The sequence below is a fragment of the Cricetulus griseus genome, chromosome 6 (assembly GCF_003668045.3).
Source record: "Cricetulus griseus strain 17A/GY chromosome 6, alternate assembly CriGri-PICRH-1.0, whole genome shotgun sequence".
Lineage (NCBI taxonomy): Eukaryota > Metazoa > Chordata > Mammalia > Rodentia > Cricetidae > Cricetulus > Cricetulus griseus.
The window spans coordinates 25,930,256-25,949,331 of record NC_048599.1 but is presented as its reverse complement, the minus strand read 5'-3'; the positions used below and the strand labels follow the sequence as shown (position 1 = coordinate 25,949,331).

Genomic DNA, 19,076 nt, shown 5'->3' with positions numbered 1-19,076 from the left:
GTTCATTTTTATCCACATCCTCTCCAGCATAGATTGTCATTGGTGTTTTTTATTTTAGCCATTCTGACCGGTGTAAGATGGTATCTCAGAGTTGTTTTGAGTTGCATTTCTCTGATGGTCAAGGATTTTGAGCACTTTCTTAAGTGTCTTTTAGCCATTTCAGATTCCTCTGCTGAAATTCTCTATTTAGTTCTGCACCCCACTTTTTAATTTCATTGTTTGGTGTTTTGTTGGCTAGCTTCTTGAGTTCATTGTATATTTTGGAAATCAGCCCTCTGTCAGATGTGGGGTTGGTGAAGATCTTTTGCATGTCAGAATCCAGTTGTGCCAGCACCATTTGTTGAAGATGATGTTTTTTTCCATTGTATAGATTTAGCACCTTTGTCAAAAATAAGGTGTTCATAGGTGTGCGGGTTAATATCAGGGTTTTCAATTTGATTCCATTGGTCTATCTGTCTATTTTTGTGCCAATACCAAGCTGTTTTCAGAACTATGGCTCTATAATAGAGCTTGAAGTCAGGGATGGTGATGCCTCCAGAAGATCCTTTATTGTACAGTGTTGTTTTGGCTATCCTGGGTTTTTTTGTTTTTCCATATAAAGTTGAGTATTGTTCATTCAAGGTCTGTGAAGAACTGTGTTGGGATTTTGATGGGGATTGTGTTGGATCTGTAGATTACTTTTGGCAAGATTGCCATTTTTTACTATGTTGATTCTACCTAGCCAAGAGCATGGGAGATCTTTCAATTTTCTGGTGTCTTCTTTAATTTCTTTCTTTAAAGACTCAAAGTTCTTACTGTACAGGTCTTTCACTTTTTTGGTTAGTGTTACCCCAAGATATTTTATGTTGCTTGTGGATATTGTAAAGGGTGAGGTTTCTCTGATTTCTTTCTCATTGCATTTATCATCTGTATATAGTAGGGTTACTGATTTTTTTAGTTAATTTTGTATCCTGCTACTTTGCTAAAGGCGTTTATCAGCTGTAGGAGTTCCTTGGTAGAATTTTTGTATCACTTATGTAGACTATCATATCATCTGCAAATAGTGAAAGTTTGACTTCTTCCTTTCCAATTTGTATTCATTTGATCTCCCTTTCTTGTCTTATTGCTCTAGCTAGAACTTCAAGTACAATATTGAAGAGATATGGAGAAAGTGGACAGACTTGTCTTGTTCCTGATTTTAGAGGAATTGCTTTGAGTTTCTCTCCATTTAGGTTGATGTTGGCAGTTGGTTTGGTGTATATTGCTTTTATCATGTTAAAGATATGTTCCTGTTATTCCTGTTCTCTCCAAGATCTTTATCAGGAAGGGATGTTGGATTTTGTCAAAAGCTCTTTCAGCGTGCAGTGAGATAATCATGTGGTTTTTCTTTTTCAGTTTGTTTATATGGTGGATTACATTGATGGATTTTCATGTGTTGAACCATCCTTGCATCCCTGGGATGAAGCCTACTTGATCATAGTGGATGATTTTTCTGATGTGTTCTTGGATTCGATTTGCCAATATTTTGTTGAGTATTTTTGCATCTATGTTCTTGACCATATTGGTCTGTAGTTCTCTATTTAATTGTATCTTCGTGTGGCTTGGGTATCAAAATGATTGTAGCCTGGTAAAAAGAGTTTGGCAATGTCCCTTGTGCTTCTATTGTGTGGAACCATTTGAGGAGTACTGGTATTAGCTCTTGTTTTAATTTCTTTAAGAGATTTTCTTGTTTCCTCTTTTAGGGTCTTGAACATCTTCATGAAGTAGATTTTTAGGTCTGTCTCATCTTCTTTCTCTGTGTTGTGCATTTCAGATCTTGCTGGTGTGGAGTCCCTAGATTCTGGTGGTGTCATATTGGTCTTTCTGTTGAGTGGATTCTTATTCTGCCTTTTCCTCATCTCTTCCCCCAGTGGGTGCAGGTGGGGTCTATCTATCTCCTCTTGTCACCCAGTGGTGCTTGTGGGCCAAGACTTCAATGTCTGCAGATATGGATGGTCTTGCCTCTCCTGGTAGTCTCCTCTCTCAGGAGAGTTTGGGGTGGCAGAGGAGGAAGGGAGAGTGAGGTATTTCCAGACTCAAGGGGTCCTTCCTGTCTGGGTGGGTCCACTCTATGCAGGCGGGACTACTCTCTGCAGCTGCAGGCCTAGAAAGATCCTGGGGTGATGAGGACCTTGGGCAGGAGCAGAACTTAGGAGAGGTCAGGGGTGTATTCATTTATTTTATGTGTCTTTGCTTGCATTATTTTATATGCACCACCCTGAGGAGATCAGAGGAGAGTTTGATATCCCCTGTGACAGGAAGTTACAGGCAGTTGTGAGCTGCATTGTGTAGACTGGGAATCAAATCCTGGCCCTTTTCAAAGCAGCAAAGACTTGCTGCTGTGCCATCTCTCCAGCCCCAAGGGGCAGTGTTTTATTCATACAAATAATATTTCTGCTTGAAAGTGTCAGCATTGCTGAAAGTGAAGTGTACATTTTTAGACTCTAATATTATACAGTTTCACTAATTGCTACTTTTAGCTGTGATAAAATTGCATGTGGTTGATTATTTTTTACTTTTGTTTTTCTTATGTGCAAAGACTTCCTTGCTGGTGATTCCAATGTCAGAACTGGGCTGAAGTAGATGATTTCTCTTTCTCTTTCTCTGTCTGTCTCTCTCTGTTTCTGTCTTTCTCTACCTCCTTTCTAAAAGAAAAAAAAACATTGCAACTAGTTTGTAGCTCAGCAATAGAGAACTTGTGAAAGTGCAAAAGGTCACTGCATTGGTGGGTGGTGTTTTAGACTAGCTCTTTGTGTCCTATGGGGAGGGCCTGGAGGCTGTTCTGTTCTTATAGATAAGGAAAGTCTAGGGAGCAGAGTCCCTCAGTTTCAGCCTGGCCTGATTCTTGTGGGACCACAACCTCACTGCTTGGCCTTTCTGGTCTCAGTAGCCTTTTACAAACAGGGAGCTGCACTTAGGAACAAATATCAGCTCATTGCTTATGTGCTGGGGTCAGTGGGACCAGGAAGTTTCCATGGCTGGGATTAGCAGTCATCTCAGGGACAGGAAATTCTAGCTTGTGACAGATAGTCCTTAATGCCTCACTGAATATTTTCAATGAGAAGTTTATCCCACGACCCTTATGGGGCCAGCCTTTGTCCTCAACAGAGAAGTACTTCACATTTTAGGAGAGACTTCCTGTACACACAGAGAGATGTTCTTTCAGAGCAGATAGCACAGACCTGGGACGACTTCTGATAGCCTTGCCTCTCCCCAACAAGAGCCCATTATGAGTGCTATGTAATGTAATTGCAGACATTACTGTCAGCTATGTGCACAGCCTTCCCTGTGTGAAGACATTCCCATGTGTTTCCCATCTATTTTCTGTGCATGAGGATAGCAGGGAGGTGAGGTTCAGTTTCAAGTCCCACTTCACAGTGAAAGAAGAAGTCCCATCGCAGGCCATGCAGCCAGCAGTGGGAACAGTGAAGATTTGAATCCAAGTCTCCCAGTCCCAGTGACAGGGGCTGACCTGACCCCCTGAAATCCTGCCACCACCCTCAGGATGCCCCAGGCACTTCCCTGCCATCATGCCAAGAACATCTTGGCATAAGGTTTACTTAACCTATTTAGCATCCGGGGCAACTGGGGTGATCCAGCAACAGGCTTGAGGTTACTTCTCCAACTCCAGCACATTCAGGTTGTGTTCCTGGGTTGTGAAAATACATCTTTAAAAATATTTAATTTTTAAATTCCCTATCCCTCCCCCACTCCCATCCCAACTCCATCCACTCCTCAGAGATGGTAAGGCCTTTCTTGGGGAGTCAACAGAGTCTGACATACCAATTTGAGGCAGGGCCAGGCCCCTACCTTCTGCATCAAGGCTGAGCAAGGTATCCCATCATAGGGAACGGGTTCCAAAAAGCCAGTTCATGCACCCTGAATAAGTCCTGGTCGTACTGCCAGGGACCCCACAAACAGATCAAGCCACAGAATTGTCATCCCCATTCAGAGGACCTGGTTAGGTCCTAAGCAGGTTCCCCAGATGTCAGTCCAGAGTCCATAAGCTCCCACTTGCTTGGGTCAGTTGTCTCTGTGATTTTCCCATCATGATCTTGACCCTCCCCCTTGCTCTTATGATTCTACCCCCCTTTCTTCAGCTGAAATCTAGGAGCTCAGCCCAGTGCTTGGCTGTGGGTCACTGCATCTGTTTCCATCAGTTACTGGATGAAGTTTCTATGATGACAGGGTAGTCCCCAATCTGATTACAGGGGAAGGGAAGTTCAAGTACCCTCTCCACTATTGCTAGGAGTCTTAACTGGGGTCATCCTTGTGGATTCCTGAGAATTTCCCTAGCACCAAGTTTCTCTCTAGTCCCATAATGGCTCCCTCTGTCAAGATATTCCCTTCATTGCTCTCCCTCTCCATTCTTCCCCCAACTTGGCCATCCCTATCTTTTATGTTCCTATCCTCATATCCTACCTTTTATCCCCCTCCCAGTTTACCCAGGAGCTCTTAACTATTTTCCCTTCCTGGGGCCCTCCATACATGTCCCTATTAGGGTCCCCCTTTTTACCTAGCTACTCTGGGTTGTGGACTGTAGGCTGGGTATCCTTTGCTTTGAGTCTAATATCCATTTATGAGTGAGTACATACTGTGTCTGTCTTCCAGGGTCTGGGTTACCTCACTAGGGTGATTATTTTTTCTGGTTTTATCTATTTGTCTACAAATTTCTTGATGTCATTTTTTTTGAGTAATACTCCATTGTGTAAATGTACCACATTTTCTTTATCCATTCTTCAGTTGAAGGGCATCTAGGTTGTTTCCAGGTTCTGGATATTACAAATAATGCTGCTATGAACATAGATGAGCAGATGTCCTTGTGGAATGATTGAGCATCTTTTGGGTATATGCCCAATAGTGGTATTGCTGTGTCTTGAGTAGGTTGATTCCCAATTTTCTGAGAAACTTCCATACTGATTTCCAATGTGGCTGTTCAAGTTTGCACTCACACTAGCAATGGAGAAGTGTTCCCCTCGATCCACATCCTCTCCAACATAGGCTGTCATCCGTGTTTTTGATCTTAGCCATTATGATAGGTGAAGATGGTTTCTCAGTGTTGTTTTGATTTGCATTTTCATGATGGCTAAGAAATGATGTTGAGAAATTCCTTAAATATCTTTTGACCATTTGAGATCCTTCTGTTGAGAATTCTCTGTTTAGATCTGTACCTCATTTTAAAATTGGATTATTTGGTATTTTGATATCTAGTTTCTTGAGTTCTTTATATATTTTGGAAATCAGCCCTCTGTCAGATGTGGCGTTGGTTAAAATATGTTCCCATTATTTAGGCTGAAGTTTTGTCTTATTGACTGTGTCCTTTGTCTTACAGAAGCTATTCAGTTTCAGGAGGTCCCACTTATTAATTGTTGCTTTCAGTGTCTGTACTATATTTAGGAATTGGTCTCCCATGCCAAAGCACTCAAGGCTACTTCCCACTTTCTCTTTTATTAGGTTCAGTGTAACTGGATTTATGTTGAGGCCTTTGATCCATTTGGGCTTGAGTTTTGCACATGGTGATAGATATGGATCTATTTTCTTTCTTCTACTTGTTAACATCCAGTTATACCAGCACCATTTGTTGAAGATACTTTCTTTTTTGTATTGTATAATTTTGGCTTCTTTGTAAAAAAATCAGGTGTTCATAGGTGTGTGGATTAATGTCAGGGTCTTCAATTAGATTGCATTGATCCAAGTGTCTGTTTCTATGCCAATACAAAGCTGGTGAATCTTAACAAGATTTCAGGATGGCCCTTGACTCTTTGTCCATAGATGGGAATAAGGTTTTCATGAGTTTTTGAAATATGGTGGCAGGCATCCAGGAAGATTTGCATATGAAAGCAAGCCATGGCATGGCCACAGCTATCTTAAGCTATGGCTTCCTAAGCTATCAGAATGATAAGGTCATAATATCCTTTGCTATGGTCACCTCATGTTGAGGACATGCCCTCCAGGCTTACTAAGCTGTAATGGCCTGGTTCTATGCTGTCTCCTAGCTCAAAGCCCAGTTCCCACTGGTTGCTTTGCTATTCTGGCTTGACATGGGCTCAGGGTTTGGTGACCAATTCCAACAATGCATCCTGTGGAAACCAGGGTTTACAAGCCTAGGGACAGTCTTGCTCTGCCAACTGGCTGCATCCTGATATAGGTGGAGGGAGCCAGGCACCGGATTTCTACCCTGTGTGACCTTGATACCTGTGGGCCTCTCAGAAACCTGTTTCTTCCAGTGGAAAATGAGGCCCTCAAACCTGCCTTCTGATGACAGCAGGCAAATAACTGCATTTACCTTCAGAGTGGATGCATACTCCTCACTGCTGGCCCCAGCAGACTGCGTGTTGGAACAGCTGCTCCTGTGTTGTATTGGGGCACAGACCCTGCCTTCTCATCTCAGCAAAGCCCCTTCTTGTCTGGACCTTCTTCAAGGTCACTGGGAGGTAGAACTAGATGAAGCAGGATATCTCTTGGTGTCAACTAAAGGACAGAGGTCATTACCAGTTATATGTATATATGCATATGTCTGCTTATAGAAGCTTGTACTTCTGTAGTCCACACTGTAAAGTTCTGTGCACATGAGCCACAGGGTTTGGAGGTAGAGATGGGGAGGTTCTAAAATTCGGAGTGGGGTGAGCTCACCAACTGTAAGATGGAGGTCACCTGTGAGTCCTATTGTTCAAATGTTTCTGTCCCTGACATCGTGGGGGACATGACCCAAGAAACATCAGTCTTTTATCTTTATTTTTATTATTTTGTGTTTGTGTGTGGATGATGTCCCTGTGTGAGTGAAGGTACATGTGTGACCATGTACCTGTTGAGGTCAAAGTATAACTATCAGGAGTTGTTGTCTCCTTCCACCATTCTGTGGGCTCTGGTGAGCAAACATGAGTCATTAGGCCTGTAGAGCAAGCACCTCTCCCATGAACCCATCTCATTGACTCAAGAAGAGACATGGACTAGCATGAATAAAACATACACTGAGATGGAGTCTCTATTATAGCATTGCTTTAGCTCCTCAGTGATGGGAATAAGCCACATTTCTACCCTCATAGGAGGTGGGTCTCCACACATCCCTTGTCTGTTTCCATCCATAAATTTTTCAGTTACATTTATCTGGCAAAGTCCACCAGAGAATGAATCCAATATTAAGAACACGGAGTCATTTGAGGACCTGGATCCAGCAATACCCAAAGCCAGATAAAGTTTGTGAGTTTTCACCTCAAATAGTAGCTCTCCCTACCTTATTTGGTTTATTCTTTTAAATCATGGGAGCTGGATTCCTCCCCGCTCAGCAGACCACCATCCTGGCTTTTACATTCACATATCATCTGCCTCCTGCTCAATGGCAACAAGTGGAGCACACAGCACAGTGACACTACAAACATGGCTGGTGTCAAGGTAGGAGGGATGTGAATCACTCAACCAGCCTCGGTGTCTCCTTAAAGAAGAAACACACCCCCGTGGCTGTGAACTCACTTTATTTTCCTCTTTTTAATTTACTGTTGCTGAGGTTTTCTACTCTGAGAAATAATCACCTTGGGGCAGATTAAACAAAATCACATAGGCAGTTAGTTTATAACACAGATGCTTCAGTCAGTGAGATGGCAGGAGGATTTCATCATTGTCCTCTAACAGAAACCATCAGTGGCTGACTGTCCATGAGAGAAGACAAGAACACTCAGTTGGAGAAAGAGTCCACAGGAGATGGGCAGAGCAACTTGAGAGTCACAGTTCTACCCTATTCATTGGGAACCAGAAGCTGGTGGCTTTGCTTCTATGAGTTCTCAAATGATGACTGGGCTAGTCTTGACAAACACTAGGAGCTTTTCCAACAGAATATTATCCCATTGATCCATTCTGGGTCTTCTTCCCAGCACTTACTGAATCAACCCCTTATTGGAGGTCTCAGGATCAACAAGTTGGGGCCTTAGTCTTGGCACCAAGTCCATCACTGCCACTCAAGCATCATGGGTGACCTTTGGGTAGGAATAACTTGGCTAACCTTAGGTATTTTCTTTGGAATCTCCTTGGAACATCCTGGAAACAGGGCTTGCATCTCATCCTGTCATCACAATATAAGGGTCACTGTCACCCCCAGCATCTCTGGAGACTGTGTAGAGATAGAAGCATTTCCTGTGCATCCTTCTCCAACCTGTGAGTATGAGCTCCCATAACATGACCCTCTACACAAGGGTCTTCAGGAGGCTTTGGGGCAAGAGGCAGAGGGAACCACTGTTTGTCTTAGGGAAGTTTGGATTCTAACAAATTTGAAACTATAGAAGATATTGTGTCAGAATAATGACAACCTAGGTTCACATGGTTCTGTTGACTGTTCAGACTTTATTCATCAATGACTTTTCTCAGTGTGTGGAGAAATGCTTCTTACTTGAGTCTAGACTCAACAGTGACACAAACCATAGCTACCTCCTTAGTGACAGTGTTGCCCCAAGCTTGGTGGATTCAGGTAGTGGGAGCCTCAATCTAGTGTCTGGGGAAGGACCTAGAGTTGGCTTCATGGAAGGTGCGAAGTTTCACTGAATCCACAGAACAGATTTAGGTTACAAAGAGAAGAGGAAATAAGTTTCAAGCAGAGAAGGCAGCAAGCACAAAGGACCTGAGCATGGAGAGCATAGGTTGGAGTTTATTGGCTCTCCAAGCCCTTTCGCTCCACCCACTGACTGTGCCTCTGAAGTTTCTCTGCCTTCCCTACCTTGTTTGCACATTTTCTTAAGTTATAATTGTATTTCTTTATGTTTATGATTTTTAAATTCACCATAAAATTAGTGGATTTGCTGTGGCGGTTTTCTATATACTTAGTTCCCATCCTTCTCCTTCTCCGCTGTCCTTCCTCATCGCCATCCCTTGCTTCCTTCTGCTTTCATGTCATATGTGTTTGCTTCTTCTCTTCTTGTAAGACTTCTTCTTCTCCTCTCGTGATATCCTTACTTATGATCTCACACGCATTCAACACATTCACATACACACAGACACACACACACACACACACACACACACACACACACAGACACACACACACACACACACACACACACACACACATACACACACACACAGACACAGACACACACACACACACACAGACACACACAGACACACACACACAGACACAGACACAGACACACACACACACACACGGATTTGCACATGGCAGAAAATAGGGTATTTTACCTTTTTGAATCTGGCTAATTTTGCTAAGCAAAGGACTCCAGCTCCATCCATTACCTGAAATGTCATGATTCCATTTTTTTTGTTATGACAGAATAAAATTCCATTCTGTACTTGGCTTTCCTTTTTTTATCCATTCCTGTGAGTGGGCATCTTTGCTGGTTCTATTTCTTTATCTGTCTTGGACAGAAGCTTATCTGTTATAAAGAAATGTCAAATGTGAGAGTGACAGGCATTCACTGTGGGTTTTTGTTTCTTCTTCTTCATCCTTTGACCATCCAGGTGTTAGGTCCAAAGATGTTCCAACTTGGGAGCCTCATTGTCTTGTGTGGCCTGCTCATCGGCAACTCAGAATCACTTTTGGGTAATATTGGCAATGCCCTGAACAGTTTGAACGTTGTGAATTCTGCCGCTGGAGGTGAGTCAATATAGGTCCCCTCTGTCTGCTGGTCCCAAGAGTAACCCTAATAAAAACTATGCCTGCAATAGCAGAGGCTGCTGAGAAGGGGCAGTGCTGTACTTTATGTGTGGCCTACTGAGAAATGCACAGCCATTCAATTCCTACCTCACTTACTTACATTTTAGAAATAACCAGTGCCATGACATATGGAGTATTGCCAATATATACACAGGATAAATTCATCAAAATTGGATTTCAAAATTTTAAATAGTATGCACATCTTAAATAATAGTAGCTATCTCACTTCCTCTAGAGTTTGTAGGAGCCTGGCCCCCAACCTGCTATCTTTTAAGCACTGACATGAACAACATTAACTGATTTGCTATCATCAGAGATGAGCAAATGTAACTCATCTCACTTTGCATTTCTTTAATCCTAACCATCCTCTCATTTTTGTATATTTACTACTGGTTTACATAAGTTAGCTAAAGTGTTGTGGCAAAATTATTAGCATATATATGCTTATGGGTAGCTTGACCTTTTTGTTTTTATTCATTTATTCATAATTTATTTTATGTAGAAACCAGTCTCCCCTTCCTCCTCTGCTTCCATCCCCTTATCCCAAACCCTTCCATCCCCCTATACACTCCTCCTCAGATGGGGTCTGTCCAGAGTCTGTGAACTCCCACAAGTTCAGGTCAGCTGTCTCTGTGGGTTTTCCCATCATGAGTTTGACCCCTTTGCTCATATAATTCCTTCAATCTCTCTTCAACTGGACTCCGGGAGCTCAGCCAGGTCCTTGGTAGTGGATCTCTGCATCTGCTTCCATCAGGTACTGGATGAAGTTTCTATGATTTCAATTAGGGTAGTCACCAATCTGATTACATGGGAAGGCCAGTTCAGACACCCTCACCCTATTGTTAGAAGCCTTAACTGTGGCCTTACTTGTGGGTTCTTGGGAATTGCCCTGGCACCAGGTTCCTCCCTAATTCCATAATGGCTCCCTATCAAGATATCTCTATCAAGACTCTCCTCCTCTGTCCTGTCCCCAACTTGACTATCCTGGTCTCTTCTGTTGCCATCCCTCATCCCCTCCCTTGTACTCCCCCTTGTCCCTAGTTTACCCAGGACATGGACATTTCGTATATTTACTCTTCCCAGAGAAATCTATGCATCTCTCTTAGGGTCTTCTTTTTTACCTAGCTTCTCTGAGGCTGAGGATTGCAGCCTGGGTATTGCTTTACATGTAATATCTACTTGTGAGTGAGTAATACTGTGTGTGTCTTTCTGGGTCAGGGTTACCTCACTCAGTATGATTTTTTCTAGTTCCATACTTTTGCTTGCAAATTTCATGATGTCATTTTTTAACCTGAGTAATACTCCATTGTGTAGATATACCACATTTTCTTTATCCAGTTAGAGGCATCCAGGTTGTTTCCAGGTCCCGGCTATTACAAATACTACTGCTATGAACATAGTTGAACAAGTGGTATGATTGGGAATCCTTTGGGTATATGCCCAAGAATGGTCATGCTGGGTCTTGAGGTAGATTGATTCCTAATTTTCTGAGAAACTGCCATACTGATTTCAAAGTGACTGTACAAGTTTGCACTCCTACCAGCAATGGAGGAGTGTTCCCCTTACTCCATATCCTCTCCAAAATAGACTGCCATTTGCATTTTTTGATCTTGGCCATTATTGGTCTGTGATGATTTGCTGGAAATGAAGGGCATCAACTCACCTGGTTTGGATGTCCTTAAACTACCCAACTTCATGTTTAATTGCACCTCCACTTTCTGCTGTATATCTGGGACAACTGACAAAAAGTAATTATAGGAGGAAGAAAGCTCTATACAAGTTGCTTTCAATCATTGTCAATGTTTAGGCAATTTTCAAAGATGAAGAAAGGATCCATCCTCTCATTCCCCAGCTGAGGAACCACATCAGTGAGAAAACTGTGTCAGGTTCAAGGTTACTTAGGGAGTTTTGTGGTGAGACAGAGCTATCTAAGCAATACTAGCTGAAGGGGCCTTGTCCACATTATTATAACAGTTAGATCCTGTACACACAGAGCCAAGTTGCACTATTATGAGTACATTCATTTGGTTAAAACTGTTTTTAATTTTTTTGATTTGTACATATGTGTCTCTATGTATATATCTGTGTGTATGGCTCAGATGCCAGAAAAGGGTGTCAGATCCCCATGAGGAACACATGGCTTTCAGTCATCAAACATGGGTGCTGGGAACTGAGCTTTAGTCTTTTGTAAGAGCATCAAGCACTCTTAACCACTGAGCCATCTCTCCAGTATCACAACTGCACTGAGAATACAGATAGTATATAGTCATACATTAGTGCTTTTTTAAAATTAATTTTTGTTTAAGTTAAAAACAATCTTATTTTATATGCCAATCCCAGTTCCATTTCCCTCCTGCCCTCCCATTGCCTCCAATATCCTCCATCCCACCCCCACCCACTCTTCAGGGAGGGTGAGGCCTCCTGTGGAGGATCATCAAAGTCTGTCACATTATTTGGGGGCAGGACTGAGGCCCTCGCCCTTGTATCTAGGCTGAGAGAGTAACCCTCCATAGGGAATGGGCTCCCAAAGCCCATTTGTGCACTAGGGATAAATACTGGTTCCACTGCCAGAGGCCCCATAGACTTCCCAGGCTCCCCATGCTGGTTCCCCAGCTGTCAGTCTGGAGTCCATGAGCTCTTGCTTGCTCAGGTCAGCTGTTTCTCTGGGTTTCCCCAACATGGTCTTGACCCCTTTGCTCATCACTCCTCCCTCTCTACAACTGGATTCCAGGAGTTCCACTCAGTTCTTAGCTGTGAATCTCTGTTTCTGTTTTCATCAGCTCCTGGATGAAGGCTCTATGGTAGCATTTAAAGTAGTCATCAGTCTTATTATAGGGGAAGGGCATTTAAGATAGCTTCTCCACTATTATTTAGATTCTTAGTTGGGGTCAACCTTGTGGATTCCCTGGACATTTCCCTAGTGCCAGGTTTCTTGTTGAGTACACATTGGCTCCCTCTATTAAAGTATCTCTTTTCTTGCTCTCCTTCTTGATCCCTCATGTCTCCCTCCTCCCTTCTCCTTCCTCTTTCTCCCACCTCGCTCTCCCCTCTCCCTGTGCTCCCAATTTACTCAGAAGATCTTGTCCCTTTCCCTTTCTCTGGGGTTCATGTATGCCTCTCTTAGATTCCTCCTTGTTTCCTTGCTTCTCTCGCATTGTGGACTGTAGGCTGGCTATCTTTTGCTCTATGTCTAATATCCACTTATGTTTATCCTTCTGTGTCTGTGTTACCTCACTCAGGATGGTTTCTTCTAGTTCTATTCATTTCCCTGCTAATTTCAAGACTTCATTGTTTGTTTCTGCTGAGTAGTACTCCATTGTGTAAATGTACCACATTTTGTCTATCCATTCTTCAGTTGAGGGGTATCTAGGCTGCTCCCAGGTTCTGGCTATTAACAAATAATTCTGCTATGAACATGGTTGAACAGATGTCCTTGTGGTATGAGTGCATCCCTTGGGTATATAACTAAGAGTGGAATTGCTGGATCTTGAGGTAGACTGATTCCCATTTTCCTGAGAGACTGCCATACTGATTTCCAAAGTAGCTGTACAAGTTTGCATTCCTACCAGCAATGGAGGATTGTTCTCCTTTGTCCACATGGAGGGATAGCTCAGCCATTAAAGGTGAGGCTCACAACCAAAAATGAATGCTTTTCTTAAACAAAACAATTCAAGTACACACACACACACACGCACACGCACACACACACACACACACACACACACACACACACACACACACACACACACACACACCAAAGAGACTTAAAGGAACAAACCTTTCGACATCACTTAAAGACAATACAGAACAGGAAAGCAATCTACAGAAACAAAGTCTTGTTTTCACAGTTGTATGATTTCAGTAGATAAAGCTGGACGAGGAGCTAAAACATCACTGTACAAATGGGACAAAATATTTGGGACATCATGATTCTAATATAAACTGGTTTACAGCCAAAGAAATGAAACGGGTTATAAAATGTGGAGGAATTAGCAAGCAAAATCGTGTTACAATAAGTATTTTAAGGCAGCATCTTAAGCCATGTGTCCTTTTGAAAATAAGGTATTGTTGTTTTGTTTCATTTTGTTTACCCCTGAGTTAGTAATTGCTTTGTTTCATAGTAGAGATATTTTGTATGCAAACATCCCTAACACTTCACACATGCCTCCTGACAGGTGGCATTTATTCTATTAATTCCTCCGTTGTTGTCTGAGATCTTCTGGTAAGACACTCCATCCTCTTCTTCCAGTGTCAAGTCATTTTCTCTGGGACTGATTTCAAGTTGTCATTTTGGGACCCCCATTGCTACTTTCTCTGGTTGGAGCAGTATTTTTCCTCCATCTCTTTTTCTTGGTTTCAGGTTATTCCATTTCTTAGTTTATTCTCTCAATTGCTTGACTAAGTTTCTCAATACATGAGAATCCCATTAAGTCACCACTGAAAACAGGTATACACAATCAACTTCAATTGCTTGGCCAATTGGTCAATTCTTCAGTTGGTAAATGGTCAATATATATTAGTGCAAGGTCACCCTGGAAATGGTGCATGGCCCCAGCTGTGTGGACACATTCCCTAACCTTAGCAGTCTCAGGTTCCTCTTCTGTGCAATGCAGATGGTGGCAATCCCATCCTCACTGAGTTGTTGCAGAGACTGAATGAAACAGTGCAGGGAAACTGACTTCTCTGAGACCAGGAGTATGGAAGCTCATTTCCTAGTGGTGAAGGCACTGATTGATGACTTCTTTTGACAGATGTCCTTCCGAAACCAAACCTGGATGTGAGCTCGCTTCAGGAAATCACGGATTTGCCATTAGCCAAGAACAATATTCTAGGAATTTTGAACACACTGGACCTTAGCAACTTAAACCTCCTTTCATCTCAGAGTGGATTAGGGTGAGTTGATGCATCTTTGCTGCCAGAAAATGAACTGCCTGATTACCCAGTGTCAAAGACAAATTGGATAAGCCTTGTCTTCTGCCTCAGAGCCGAGGAATTCTGAAGCAAGGCTCATTAGAGCTTGAGTAAGTCTGACACAGGGCTACCATGTCTGTTTGGATAGTTCACACATCTGCTTTCCCACAGTCTGTAATTTCAGGCTGAAGATGACTCATATTCACTTGAACCTTGGTACCTAAAGCCCTTCTCTAAGAATGAAAATGTTCTAATATAACTGGGAGTAAAAGTCCAAGTTCCTTTAAGGGACAAGAAGCTGGAATCCACACCCCTTAGTCCTAAGCATTGGCTTCATGAAGTTTTGAGTTCTGTCTCTGCTGCCCACTGTTCCCCTTGCTCCGTCCACTGCACTGGGGAATGTAGAGGTTCACATTTCAGAAGAGGATGTGGTGAGAACAAGAGGGTGATGAGCTGAGGTGCAAATGCTACAAGCATGAATAACAAGAGGGCATTTATGGATTTTGGGCAGGTTGCATATCAACAAATTGAAAATCCTGGACTTGCAAGCTAGCTTGTCTTCTGATGGCAAAGGCATCGATCTGAAGTTTCCTCTGGTTATAGATGCCTCTCTGTCTCTGTGAGTATGTGCCACTTTGATTTAGGGAGTGGAGTTCAATATGGCCGATTTGAGTAGGCATTTAATTCCCAGCTGGTTTTTGACCTCTTGCCCAAATTTACTAATCTGTAAAAGATGGGACCTTCTGAGCCTAAAATCCAGAGAAAACATGCCATGTTAAGTCTCTTTGAAATGAATGCTGTATACAATATGCCTGTGTGTGTGTGTGTGTGTGTGTGTGTGTGTGTGTGTGTGTGTGTGTGTGTTTGTGTGTGTGTGTTGCAGTCATGTGCACTTGTGTGTATAAAGTTTTATGTGTACACTCACATGAGTTTGTGGAGTTCAGAGGTCAACATCATGAATCTGCCTCAATGGTTGAACATGACAAATTAAATTTTTGAGATTGAGTTTCTAATAGTAATTAGAATTCAGAGATGTGGGCAGGCTTCCTGGATAAGTAAAACACAATTTTAAAGCTTTTCAGTTTAAAACAAGAGACATGGGGGAACGGTCGAGTCAAGAACCTTTGCAAAAGAATCTCTAGAGATTGGGGGAATCCTTCATGGAGAGCACTTGTCCAGTATGTGTGAGTCTCTGGCCTCCATCACCAACATTGGGGGAAGCAGTGTTTGTACTTGATAGATTTGTGAAGCCGTGAGCTGTGATATCCTTGTGATTACTTAACATCTCTATGACTAGGATTTCATGCTCAAAAAATGGGAGTGTGCTTTATCTCCTATCACCATTATAATGAATATACCAGGAATAATATTTTAAATTAGTGCCCTCAGGTGATTTGTGTTACACAATGTTAGCAATTAATTTTTACTATTAGTCTCATGCTAAGTAAAAATCTTGCATGTGATAAACATGCATGGCCCATAGAAGTCCAATTTAAACATGTAAATTTTGTAGAGTGTATGTAACATGTTGACACTGTCCAGACAATGTTGACATTGCCCTAGGACTGAACTGTGTCCACACACATAGATGAAAACCAGTGCAACCTACAAAGCCTTCTAGAACTGTGCCTGGCATGACTCTTGTTTTCTACAGGCCTCTTCTTGGCTCCACGGCCGATGTTGTTATTTCCTTGGACCTCATAAATTCACTCACTGTTCAAACCGATGCCAAGACTGGCCTTCCCACCCTGGCCATAGGGAAATGCTCCAGTGATGCAGACAAAATCTCCATTTCCTTATTGGGCAGGTAAGACTCATCTAACCCAGCAGAGCTGGGCTCTGAGAGAGGCTTCAGGACTTCTGACTTTAATCCTGTTCCTAAACCTGGAAGCAGCATCATAGAACACACAGTCAGACTAGCCTCAAATATCAACTGTGTCACAGCTAACAGTACTGCACTCTGCAGCTTCATTGTTTGAGGCCTCAGTTTGCACATCTGTGCATTGGAACAGTAGAGATCTGTACTCAACAGCTTCTAGGATGAAGACATGAGGAAATACACACGTCCAGTTTAGAGCCTGAAACATGCTAAGTGCCAAGAGCCATGAGATCCACACTGAGTCTATAGACTGTTCATTTCCAAGGCTGAGGCAGGAGGATGATCTGGTTTTTATTTTGTGTGTTGGGGGATGGGGGTTTGTGTGTGGGCACACATGTGCATGTGTCATGGCTGGAGATCACCAAGTAGTCTAAGGTGGCTGAGAACTCTCCCATCTCTGTCTTCACTGCTCTGGATTCCAAGTGTTTGCTCTCACCTGGCTTTTCCTTCTTTCTTTTTTAATATAGGTACTGGAAATGAAACTTGGGTCATCATGCCTACAAGGCAAATATTTTGTGGACTAGGGTATCTCATTGCCCCCACTTCACTCATTCTTCTAGACAAAAATCTATTTTCCAGGAAGGCATTGTTATGAGCTCTGGAGAAGGATTTAGTAAAAATAAATAGGCTTTATGTCTCCTGCAACATCTCCTGAGGAAAAGGCAGGTAGAGGACTATTTGGTCCATCAGTGAGTTTAAGGAAAATGGGGACACAGACCATCACACTTAGCAGGGCACAAAGAGAGGAAACCCTCCCTTCAGTGAACACTCAGGATGGGAACCTCAGGAGATAACAGATGGATGAGAGATGAAGGGGAGAGGACACAACCTCAGTGACACTTGTTTATGAAGGAGGTTATTGCCCAGCGGCCCAAGGCTTGTCCTTGTGCTGTGTAAGAAGAGGCTGAGTGGATGGTGCTGTGTTAGGGCTGTGATGAGTACCCAGACACAGAGGAAGCAGCTACTTAGGCATGAGATGCTCAGATGCTCAGTGATGGTCCATCCTGATATGGGCCACTGGGCAACAAAAATGAGATCATAAAGCAGAGTTTTGTGTCACCTGACCTTCTGAGGACTCTCAGCCATGCTGAATTCTTGACCAAGCTTTGCAAGTCCATTCTTTTCCAGACGAAACATCCTTGTCAACAAGTTACTGGATGATGTATCTAGCCTCCTTACAAAGACAGTGACAAGCCTTCTGCAAAACCAAGTAAGTCCCCAGCTCTTGGCACCTAGAGCCAGGCCTGGTGGGGGCAGGAGAGGTATCTGTAGGTGTGGCTGTGTCCTCAGGAAACTGTCTCCTGAGGTGCAGATTTCTCTTTGGGAGGTCTGTGGGCACCTCCTTCTCAGTAGCTAGGCTGCAGAGAGAGGAGAAAGGAATCTCAGATGCTGCGTTGAGCTGTTTACCACATCCATGCTCCACCTGTGCCCTTTAAGCTTTTTCCTTGTAATCAACACAATCTCTCATTTAAATGACTGTTTAAGAACATGTGAATGAGAAGCTGCAGGGAACTGTGAATTATGCTCCCCAAATTTGAAGAAGCTTGAATTTCTAGGGTTCAAGAGTTCAAGGTTCGGGAGTCTCCAGTGTTAAGGTTCTGAAAGCTAGATGTTCAGATGCTGAACTTCTGACATCCCGAGGTGGTGGGTTCTTAGCAGCCCGGGACAGCTCTGATAGAGGCTGCTGCAATTCCACAGTTCCAGATTGCTAAAATTAACTTTCCCAGATCCTGGGAATAAGGCCCTCTGATGGGGGTGGGTGAGCAGTATGTTGCTAGCAAAGTCTAATCTCTCTTCCTTTTCCCTCCCCCTCCTACTTTCCCACCTTCTTCCTGGCTTGTAGATATGTCCACTGATCCAGGGGCTCCTCAGTGGCCTGAACATAAATCTTATTCAAGACCTCCTCTGTAAGTCACAGCTTGGGACTGGAGTGCCTTCCATGGGCTAAGGCTACAGCTATGGGAGTGCCCTCCACAGGGACCTTGCATCCTGACCAAGTCGGGCCTTTAACTTCTCTAACCCTTATTGGGGCCTCTCTTGAGGCTTTAGTGCCTCATGATTGACAGGGTTGCTGGGGCAACAGGAATCAGGCATCCAGGGTGTCAGGCCCTGGAGGTGATCCTTCTGTGATTAGGCCTCTTTACACAGTCCTGTGTCTTGCGTGCACTACCTCATTGGGTCCTCAAGAGATTCTTTACAGCAAGGCACTGCCATTGCCCATCTTCATGTGCAAAGAGATGTACTTGAGGTCACAGAAGTGATAGAGTGATGAGCAGGAGGGAGGTAATGAGTTGGATGGGCCTTGGTTCAATTTCCCAGGGCAAATACTGAGGTTTTATTCATGACTTGCTTCCTTCAGCTAATCTACTAAAAGGAAACTTACCACTCCCCCTTTGAAGAGGAAGGAGCTGAAGGAGGAAGGCCAGGACTCCTGCTGGTATGGGCAGTGTTCTAGTTCCTTTTCTACTGCTGTTAGAAAACAACATGACCAAGGGAAATTATAAAAGAAAGCATTTATTTTGGGAGTCCCAACTCAAGAGGGTTAGAACCCATGACCATCATGGTGAGGAGCATGGCAGCAGGTAGGCAGGCCTTGCACTGGAGCAGTAA

The 19,076-nt window shown here is 43.2% G+C and overlaps 1 protein-coding gene across 1 annotated transcript; it reads left to right on the top strand.

Moving 5' to 3' along the window:
- Positions 1–9,495: 9,495 nt before the first annotated feature.
- Positions 9,496–18,863, top strand: Bpifa2 (BPI fold containing family A member 2). Its single transcript, XM_027420952.1, has 7 exons — positions 9,496–9,616; positions 14,428–14,569; positions 15,099–15,206; positions 16,242–16,394; positions 17,595–17,676; positions 18,310–18,373; positions 18,826–18,863. Exons 1-7 carry the CDS (start codon positions 9,496–9,498, stop codon positions 18,861–18,863), a joined length of 708 nt encoding a protein of 235 aa, XP_027276753.1.
- Positions 18,864–19,076: the final 213 nt, after the last annotated feature.

What these genes read in the sequence shown, in the direction of transcription:
- Bpifa2 (XM_027420952.1), top strand. Translation starts at nt 9,496, where the DNA reads ATGTTCCAACTTGGGAGCCTCATTGTCTTGTGTGGCCTGCTCATCGGC. An exon ending in TCATCTCAGAGTGGATTAGG is followed by an intron (nt 14,570 to 15,098) that starts GTGAGTTGATGC and finishes GATTTTGGGCAG; the next exon opens with GTTGCATATCAACAAATTGA. An exon ending in CAAGCCTTCTGCAAAACCAA is followed by an intron (nt 17,677 to 18,309) that starts GTAAGTCCCCAG and finishes CCTGGCTTGTAG; the next exon opens with ATATGTCCACTGATCCAGGG.